The 10,731-nt window shown below is 39.7% G+C and overlaps 1 protein-coding gene across 1 annotated transcript in view; it reads right to left on the bottom strand.

Moving 5' to 3' along the window:
* Positions 1 to 1,953: 1,953 nt before the first annotated feature.
* The window catches only part of LOC6646934, a 45,854-nt gene continuing 37,076 nt past the window's right edge, over positions 1,954 to 10,731 (bottom strand). The window contains exons 5-7 of the mRNA XM_002069621.4: positions 8,741 to 8,874; positions 2,810 to 3,095; positions 1,954 to 2,627 (exon numbers count right to left, since the gene is read on the bottom strand). Of these exons, the coding sequence (XP_002069657.2) occupies positions 2,209 to 2,627; positions 2,810 to 3,095; positions 8,741 to 8,874 (839 nt within the window). The 3' untranslated portion in view covers positions 1,954 to 2,208. The remainder of the gene's footprint in view (positions 2,628 to 2,809; positions 3,096 to 8,740; positions 8,875 to 10,731) is intronic.

Here is a 10,731-nt window from a genome sequence, read left to right as displayed (position 1 = left end):
AGGTGTATGTGCAATGCATCTGCAGATTGAAGTATTCAAATTAGAATTTTTTCCACCTAGAATCACTCAGTTGGGTTTATGTATTTGCGGTGCAATATAATTTAAATACACATTCCACATTGCCAGACAACTTGGCAAACAATTTGTTTTGATGATGAGACAAAACGAAAAAAAAGCAAGGAGAATGAGACACACATTTCTATTTGTTATTATGCAAAATCACGCACAATTCAAAATGCATTGTCAGAGACACACAACTCTTTGCTTTGAGTGTGTGTGTGTGTGTGTTTGAAGGAAACCCGTTAGACTGTTGGCATAACTGAAAGAAATTCGTCCAATTATTTGTGGCAACAGCGAACCGTACTTTCTTTAGCCGTATTCCCACTGCTCCATACCAAAGGCAATGACTTCTCTCGGCCGCTATTGAAAAGAAATAACAAAGTGCGCTTCAATAATTTTCCAAAGAACGAAGAAAATAAAATATTGCAGCAAAAGGACTATAGACTATAGTTGGGGTTAGAGTTGATGGCGGGGTGCGGGGGTGAAGGGAATGATTTAGGAAAAAATAATACAAAATGCGCATGCAAAAACGGAAACGCCAACTAAAAAGAACGCGAGTAGTGAAACACAATGGAATGTACTGAGATCCTTCGTCCTTCTTCTTTTTTTTTTTTTTTTGTAGTTGTTCTGCAGTTCTACCCCTCGCTCTCTCTCTCTTCCGCTGCGTAACGGCATGTTCTTTCACACTTTGCCAGGCAAACTAAATGCAGACAATGAGCAAAGCCAGCAACAAAATGTTGAGTAAGACATTTTGTTCAACGCCAAAAATCAACAATGAAAATTTGTTGAATTGGAAAATGCAATCGGTGAGGGTACCCAAAACAGAAATGGGCGTAGTCCAACTCTCCTCTTTGTTGAGTTATAAAACGAACTTCAAATTGGTAGAAGAATATTTAAATTTAAATTATTGCAAGTTAGATAGGACAAACACTTAGAGTGATCTATGTAAGTGTTAGTCCTATCTATATGTTTTTAGACTAAATTATTCATTTTACGTAAAAAAGACATTCACTTGCTTTCCCTTCTAAGAGTATTTCTTGTTTGAAACAACTTAGATAAGTCTTAAGGATTATTAATTAGAATTCAGGATTTGAGGATCATTTGTATAGTTAATTTAAAAAGAAGATTGGATGTCCGCCCCAACCAAGACAAGCCCCCAGAATCAATGCCACCCACTAAATCTTCCTTCCCCTTTCCCTTAAAATGCATAAAAATTAATGCAGAACCTTAAGACCTGTTGACTCCTATAGTTATTTGCTGGAAATCGAAAAATGGGTATACGAAATAAAGAGAGAACGAAGTATTTAAAATTAACACACATTTTTTTTTTATTTAATTTCACCGACATTTACAATATGCCCGTAGCAGGCTTTGATTTCGTAATTTAATTTATTATATTAAGTTTCATTTTACGTTTAATTTAAATATATTTTACACAGATTCTCTTTTTGGTTTTCGTTTCCACTCATTTTCTTCTTGTTATTTTGCATTATTTAACACATACCTTTGTTTTTTTTTGTTTTTTTTTTGGTTTTTAAACATTTGTGCGAATCGCCAGAAAAGTATTGCCAATAAAACAAACAAATTATGTTACTTTTCTGACAGTTTGCACACTTTAAGTAAATTTTAATTTGATGTTTTTAATATGTTTTATTTTTCTGTTTTTTTTCTTTCTTTTGGGATCATAGGGCAGGGCGACGAAGTGATCTTTTTAAACACTTATTATAATGTTTACGATTTTATTTTTGGTTTTTGTCAATCGTTTTTTTTTTGTGACTGTTGTTGGTTTTTCTATTCAGTTTTTGGTTTTCATGCTTTTAAAACTAGGCTAGTTATGTGTAAATGTAAATGTGTTTTCATGGCTTAAATATAATTTGTTTTGTTTGTTTTTGTTTTTTGTTTTTTGTTTTTTTTTTTTTGGGTATTTTTAGCTCGCTAGTAGACGCCACATGGCAAATATGTGGACAAAAGCATTCCTTAAATGAAAATCTCTTCTTAAATGAAATGCAAAACTGAAATTGTAAAATTTAAAATGAAATTAAATCTAAATATATATTCAGTATGTACTTAAACAATTTGGAATTGCATACAAAATGTCGATACTTTCGTCGATCACTTAAACGATTTAACTAACTTTGAACTAATCCTTTAAGCTACTTCTGTGTGAACTGGCCAGGCCAGAGGCTGCATAGGCGCCTTGGAGGCGCTGCAACCGGACAGATAACGCCGCTGATTGGAATGTTTTGTTGCAACATCTCGAGTTGCAGCTGCAAGTTCTGTTGCTCGTGATGATGACGGCGACGGAGACGACGACGACGACGACGGGGTGGCTGTTGGTTCGCGGTTGTCGGCAAAAACGGATGCAAGTCCAATCACAATTAGCTCTTGGCCCAGGCCCATGTCCATTCCCATGCCCCGGCTCATGTCCATGTGGCTAAGGATGAGTAGAGCCAGTGCAGCAGCCATAATGACTGGCGCCGAATGGACGCCGGGTCGCGATGCTGCCGACGATGTCGAGAAATACGAGCTAAAAAAGTTTTTCAAACTCGAGTCGGATGAGAGCGTAACTAAAGCCGGAAATAGCAACAGCAACAAAAACAACAAAATCACAATGGAAGTTAATACCCGAGCAGCAACCAAGGAGAGAGAACGGAGGGAGAGAGAGAAAGAGAGCAAACGGAAACGGAAGGTAAATATCAGTTAAGTTATTGCATAAGTAAGCCAAATTACTCCCAAAACTGAAACCTACCACGTGCCGGTATAGGATCCTTTTGCGGTGTGCCCAATTCTATTTCCTTGTACTCCTGATAGAGGTCACCAATTTGGGCGGTGCAGCGCAGCAGTAAGCTGCCAGTATTCGGTGCATAGACTGGACCACCATGGCCATAGACGGAATTCTCACCATATCCCTCATTGTTATAGATGGCCGGATTAACGCTGGAGAAGTGCACGCCCTGCAATTGTAGTTTCACTGAAATGCGCGAGGCAATCAGATTATCAATGGTACGGATATACTGCACTTCCACATTGGTTAACTGCAATAAAAGAGAGAGAGAACAGCCAAAAGGGAAATGAGTGAAATAGAAACAAACACAGAGAGAGAGAGAGAGAGGGAAAAAAGAATTATAATTTTGAAAATCGCGCTGTTTACTTTGCGCTTGCAAATGCATTTGCATATTTTAGGGCGAAACGACAACGACAACATTTGGCAACGTTTAAGCCCTCACGCTCGTAATACTTGGATAGAGACAGACAGACAGGCGGGCGGACGGACGGACAGTCGAGCGAGCAAACGGACGGAAGGCCGCCTGGTGGAAAAGTAAAGGCAAAAAAACTTTTGCCAGCCAGCATCTTGTCGCCATTTGCAAGTTGGCACAGTTTGTCGCAGAGAGAGCGAGAGAGAGAGAGAGAGAGCGAATTATGCCAGAGTGAGGGAGTGGTAGATGGTGTCTATGTCTTTAGGTCCACATGTGCTGCCTATCCAGCAGACACTTGGGCTTCTGCATGGAAATTATGTATCAAGGAACTTTATCTGTGTTAATGTAATGCAGCAAAAAGCAAGCGATGCCGGCACAGCCTGAGCACAGCACAAACAAAAATCCACCAAAGAGCCCAAAGAGGCAGGGCAAGGGCCAAGACAAAACTTCTTTTTTCTTCCTTACTTTACTTTATGCACATTAGCAGGACAAAACCAAAAATGCTGCGCCGTCAGACGACAACGACACATTGACGAAAGTTTTGCCCGTTTTGCAGCAGCAGCAGCAGCAGCATCTGAAGGAGGCCTGTTTCTTTGCATCTTTGTTGCTCCATCTCTTGAAGCTCCTTTCATTTTGGAGCTCTCCTTTCATGCCTTTCTTCTTATGCATGCGCCATTGCTGCCTTTCATTTGACTTGCAATTGTACGAAGCACATCTACATACATGTCTGTGTGTGTGTCTATGTCTGAGTTCCTTGTGTCCATGTCTCTGCTCGTGTTCTTGCTGCGTAAGTCCACTTTATTTGCGCTCGGCTCTAAGATGCTTAAACTTGCATTTGGCTTAAATGCTGCTGCCAACTCACAGCCAGACTCCAGCTTCAGCTTTGCCTTGGGATGTGGCTGTGGCTTCTTCTTCCCCCCTCTTCCCCCTTCCCCCTTTCGCCTTTTCAGCAGTTTAAGCTTTAGCTCCCGATTCGGCTCCTTCATGCGAGAACAGCTTTTATGCTTAATGGCAGTTATTTAGTGCAATTCACTGTAAAATTGTTGCCATAAGAGAATTTACCGCTCGCCATCCCCCATGTTCATATGTATCTCTTTGTGTGTGTGTGTGTGTGCGTATGTATCTGTGTGTTAGTTTTTCTTTCCTCTCTCTCTCTCACTCTCTGTGTGAAAGGATTTGCGCTTAGATAAATAATTTTCTTTTATTTTTTCTCCCATTTTATATGTTGGATGCCAAAAAGCAGATGTTTAAGCAGCACCACTTTTTCTAGTATTTTTCTATCACCATATATAGTATATATATATATATATGTATATATATGCATTTGTACACTTTTCTTTTATTTTATGTTTTTTTTACTCTACCTTTTCATTCCATGTTGTGCATACAAGAGAAATTATACATACATATGTATGTCTGTGCATATATTTTTAATAGTTTTATGCATTTTAGTTTTGGCTCAAGTCTAGGGGATTTTAACACAGTTTGCTGGACAGTTTTGTGGCGTGATAATGCGACAGAAAACTTAAGCGAAAAATAAATAAACAACATCTGTTGACAAAAAAAACATTTAGATAATCGGTTGTATGTAATATACATAAGATTATAATAAAGTCTATTTACCCTCATGAAAGGGAATTGCTTAAAGAAAAAAAAACTCCCTTAACTAAAAAGGAACTTAAACTTAACATAAATAGTAGACTAACAAAGAATTCAATTTGAAAGGCAAAATATATAGTTCGATCTCTAGATTTAGTGAGCGGTTTTAATGTGTCAATTTATAGCTTTTAGTCTGTCATTCTATTAAGATAGTATTAAGTAAGACTTATTGTCTTAGCTTTGGTCGTCTTTTCCTGATGCAAGGCACGAAATCTAAAATTTTAAAAATTCATAATTCACTCTTGAGTTTTTAGAAGTAGATCTATTAAAGATTAAGACAAAATCTATGCCAACAATTTATAATTTAGCCAAAAAACTTAAAAATCGTTATGCACTTTTTGAGTCTTTCAACTTGTCCTCACTTTACGTCATTAATTAATTTTAAAGTATTATTTTTTTTGAATCAAGAAATAAAGTTAATTGCATTCTTTATCAAATGAAGTACTTTTCATCAAAATCGGAAAAAATTTTAACTAAAATTGCTAACTATTACCTACTTATGCCGAAGGAGATCTCAGATTTTTGGATCTACCCAATCTAATTTGGATAATCTCATCTAAAGATTTTTGGATTTCTAAGATTTATAAAAGTAAATTGATAGAAATTCTCAGGTCCTATCGTATTTTTTCTTTATATTAGTCTTGTCGAATGAAATATTCTATTCTCAAATACAAATACAAAGAATAAATTTTTAATTTATTTATATATATTATCTTTGAAGCTCATAGAAGTTTGTGCCAAATACCTCTTCTCTACTAATATACTCTCTCGTAGATAAATTGGTATATTTCATAGTTATTCTAAAGTAATTTCTTGCCCGAGTTAGAGACAATTTTCAACTGTATAGAACATTGATTTTGCTGCATCCTGTGAGTGCTGGGCATGTATAAAAAATGTATAATATATATGACATATTTTATTTGCTATATCGATAGCCCTGCAAATCAGTAATCTTTGAATTGTTACTGCATGAACTTTGCCAAGAATGTATGTATATAGTGACATAGTAAGGCAAACTCTAAGGCAAAGGAGTTTGCCAAAAGAAATAGCATGCTGAGTGTCCTGTTTTCTCGTTGCTCAGTGTCTGGTTGGAAGAAGCTTTTTTCAATTTTCCGCTAAATTTGGCAGGGCTCAAGTGCTATTTGTCTTCATTAAGCGCGCCTAGAATGCGCCTAGGCAGCATTTGGGTTGGCAGCATTCGGTCCGTTCGTTCGTTCAACCCCGTATAGAGCATACTGTACATGGGGAGAGACGCTTAACATTTTGCGTAGCATTTTAAAGGCAAACGCCAAATGACATACAGCAGTTATTAATTGGCAATTTACATGCCAAATGATTAATGCCTGTGCCTTGTGTGCCCCAAAACAGCGGAAGCATTCAGAACCCCAAAAACGAAGCCACAGCAGCCTTTTAGACCAAGGCACATATGTCACACTGAGCAGGAGAGTTGGAGGTGGTAGGAAAAGAGAGTGCCTTTTTTTTGGGTGGGATGCAGAGGCAAGGGAAAATGCGGATGTGGTGCGGATGGATGTTGGAGTTGTGTGGTGCCTTGCAAATTACTGCTGTGGCATTTTACCGCAAAAACTTTGTCAACATAAAGTTGTGCTCTGGCTTGGACTCCCAACTCTGACTACGACTATGGCAATGTCTCCTTGCACCTTTTAACGTAAACTTTGCCAGCAGCTCGAGATGTGTCGGAAGTGCCTGAGTGTATGTATTTGTGTGTGTGTGTGTGTGTGCCCCTTCAGCCCTTCCACCATGCCGCATGTTCGTGTTGATTTGCACAGCATGAAATATTCATTTGTTTCCTGTGATCGGCAATTGTAATATATCTTCCTCCTGCGGTATCGTTTTCTACTCAATTTTAGTCAATGTCTGTTACGTTTGCTTACTGTTTGTTGTCTTGCCATTGCCAAAAGTGCTCCATATCGAGCTTCTTGTCTCCTACTCCTCCTCCTCCTGCTCCTCAACTGTTGGAGTAGCATTGCCGATAAGCTATCATTTCATTTCCAGGCAACAACCCCTTTTCGTTTTTTTTTTTTTTGCTCCTCTGTTCTGTTTTTTTTGGCACTCTAAGAGAAGCCTTGGAGCCTTGGCTCATGCAACGTTTCGAGCTTCGAATTATTGCGGTGCAAATGATTTGAATTCATTTATCATGTTTAATGCGAGCATGCCAAGCAAGTAGAATGTGGCAAGCAACCATTTTTCACTGGCATTGACATTACTTTGAAAGCGCCTTAGAGCCAAGACACCAAACACACAGAGAGAGAGAAAAAGACAAGCAAGTCAACGATGGTAGATAATAAAGAGAGAGCATAGTGCATTTGGGGCGGGCTGATAACTAGGCAAAATCGACAGAAAAAGAATTTATTCAATAGCGAAGTTTAACTAAATTAACAAAAACAAAAAAAAGCGACAGCCAGTGAAATCTTCATGGCAGTTGAATTCTTATTCGAAACGTCTCCATTCAACCATATAGATAATTAAGAATTTAAGATCTTTAAAAGTTCATGTTTAAATGCAAACATTCCATTTTCATTTTCTCTCGTTTTTCCATTCTATCGACATCTATACGTACATATGTACATATGTCCATATGTATGTGGGCGTATCGGATGTCTATTGTGGTTGGCAATGCTTAATTTTACTGAGGTTTTTCCTATTCCGCATTCACAACTTGGCTTGGCTTGGCTTGGCTTGTGGTTTAAGACCAGCTCTAGTCTTTTGTCATGTAAAATTATGCACCCTCCTAGAAGCATACACATTGATTTCTTCTCTTATATGCTGTTTGCTGTCGAATGTTAAGAGCATATGCAACCTGTTAGCAACATGGTCATATAAGACAGTCACGCCCCCAACCCATGGCAGCCACCCATTCTCTTAAACCCATTCAATGGCAAACAGAGGCAGAAGCAGAAGCAGCAGCAGAAAAATCAGAAGGCAAAAGCAAACAACAAGCATTTTGCCTTGACCATTTAAAATGCTCTTGACATCTTGGCTGGGTCGAAATTATATAAAGAGTGGAGAGATGGTGAAGGGGGCGCAAGGGCGGGCACAGGCGAAGGCGAGGGCGAAGAGGTAGCTGCTTTCCACGTATTGAAAAGGAGAGGGGTTGGGATGGGCAAAAAGTGTCGCATGTGGCCTGCATATTCATAAAATTGCAATGGCAAAAAACATAGCACTGACGGCTCTCTGGCAGACAGGACTACAGCAGCAGCAGCAACAACAACAACAACAACAATGATGGTGCCCAACCAAAAGTGAAAATTCACAGAGATAGAAAAGGAGAGCAATGCAGGGGGAGTTGGTGAAATGAGTCCTCGACAAAGGATCTGGTATGTATGTATGTATATATGTGTTTGGCATCGCATTGAAATCCATTTTTACACACAGTAACTAAATGACAAAAAGTAGGCGACTCTGATGGTGGTGTTGGTGATGGCCCAGACGATCACAGCTGTGCCGCATGCATTGTTAATACACACGACAATCCTTACGCTGGCTGGCAGGCTGTGAAATTGCGCATACGCCATGGTGTACCAACGACGGACGAATGAAGCCCCAAAGGCAAAACCCTTTTGATTAGAGCCTTGTTCTCGGCATGTTCATTTCTCATCAGAATAGACAAGAAAAGGGAACTTCAAAGGATTTACGGGTCCTGACCCGTTGTCAGATTTGTTTTCTTTTTCTTTATCCCATTTGCCCCGCGTCGACTCTCACCCACCCTATCGACCCATTGGTTTTCTTTTATTCTTTGAATTAAAAAAAAGTTGAACTAAAAAAAATATATGTATGTAAATGTGTTTTGGTGTATATTTACTCACCACCATATTGTTGATCGTCAATGTCAGCTCGACTTTTGGACGTGAGGGTGGAGTACTGCAATTGGCACGCAAAACATCGCCGGGCTCATAACGAGTGTGCTCCGTGGATAGCTGTGGACGTTTATCGGGTAACTCTGGAAATGGAGAAAAATGGAAAAAAGTGTAAGGGTTAAGTGGGCGTTCAATTCAATTAGTTTTCTGACCGGTTCAGGGGGGCGGCACACTTCAGCAAATACATTAAATAGGCGCGCATAAGTGGTGACGGAAAAGATGGGGCCAAATCTCCTTCAGTAACAACCGCAGGTTAAGCTCAACTTTTTAATTAAGTCAAGCAAAGCAGATAGAATAGGCCAGATGGAAGGAGAGGCGGCCAAAGAAAAAGGCAAAGGCAAAGGCGGCATACAGCTCAAAGTAACTAATGAAGAAAGTAATTTCCATGACAAAGACAGCACCAAAAACTTTGCTCTCTCTTTTAGCCCCAAAGGCAACTTGCACGCCTCTTGCTTTCTTTCTTTCTCTCTCTCCCAATCTCTCTCTAGGGCGGAATGAGAATGTGTCTCGAATCCTAATCCTATCCCCACACTCTACTACTTTAGCACTTTTTGCGCTTTTTGCTGTTGCTGCTGCTGCTGCTTCTTTTGCTGTTACTGCGGCTTTGTGCAGATTCTGACCTTTTCGTTTCAGCCATTTTGAGAAAAATCTTCTTAATGAGGGTCAGTTTGTGTGGCAAGTTTCAAGTTTAATTTAGCTGCTGACCAGCCTACTTTGCACTTGGTCTTACATCCCATTCTCACTGGCAACCACACACACAGTCTCCTGTCATTAAGTTATTAAAGTTAAAGCTGTTCGGTCCAAAAAATGTTTGCCAACTATAAACTTTTGACTTGTGCACGAGCACAGAAAGGAATGTGACCCTGGCACTGTGACTTAATGAAAGCATGAATTAGCATAACTTTTGGGATGCCTGTTCTGCTATGCTGGCCCCTCCATCTATCTACACTCTCACTATCTTTGCAGCCATTTTGTTGTCCTTGCCGCGAATGAAGGCGCAAGGACAAAAGTGTTTATTTTATGTGCCGTCGTCGTCGACGTTGGCATCGTCGTCGCTGTAGCCGTTGTCTGGCGTCTTGGCCCGCAATCTGATTGCCACTTGAGCTCATTAACACACGATTAAACCTCAGAGTTATTCCAGTCGAGGACAGAGCCTGATGTTCTTAGCTTTTCTACTTGCTGCTGCATAAGTGAATGGGTGACTGAGAAACTGTGTGAGTGAGCATAAAACTATGAGAAAGGAAAAAATAAACTAGGCAAACTCGTAAATGCATAAAATATACACGTAAATGCGACAAATGCCTAATGAAATTAAAGTCAAGCAAACGAAAAACAGATTGAAGCTTAAAGCCTATTGCAAAGCAATTTGGAAATCTGTTTTCTGTCTCGTCTTTTACCCACAACTTTAGCCACCACCACCCACCACCAACCACCACACCATCCGACTTCATCGTCAGCTCTGTCTGCTGTAGTAATTTATTGTTTAGCCCGCAAGTTATTGGGGTTTTAGTGTCGACGACATTAGGCATAAGCCACAAAAGCCTACACACAACACACACACACACACACACACACACATATGCTCTAAGATTTGAGGCTGGCTTCTGTCAGTATGTCAGTTGAGTCGCTAGCTGGCTTATCTTACATTGATGTATGTCTTACAAAAACACCAAGAACAAGAACTTTGAGCAATTAAACGCCAAAGCATTTAATGAAACTTTAATAATCAAGGCGTCACGCGTCCTTGAAACGCCACAGGGTGCCCAGGCCCCCAACATTGTTTCGCCCAATAACCTCATGAATTTAAAGCAAATGCATGATCAAAGCTTTAATCCCTTGATGCCAGTTAAGCAAAAGCGGCCAATTAAATGGGCTAAATGCGGCGTTAAATATAAAGCAGCGAACAGAACAGGCAGCAAGAACCAACGCAACGAGAGGAA

Source organism: Drosophila willistoni, chromosome 3R (genome assembly GCF_018902025.1).
Source record: "Drosophila willistoni isolate 14030-0811.24 chromosome 3R, UCI_dwil_1.1, whole genome shotgun sequence".
In the NCBI taxonomy this organism is placed as follows: domain Eukaryota; kingdom Metazoa; phylum Arthropoda; class Insecta; order Diptera; family Drosophilidae; genus Drosophila; species Drosophila willistoni.
This window is presented reverse-complemented; position numbering and strand designations above follow the sequence as displayed.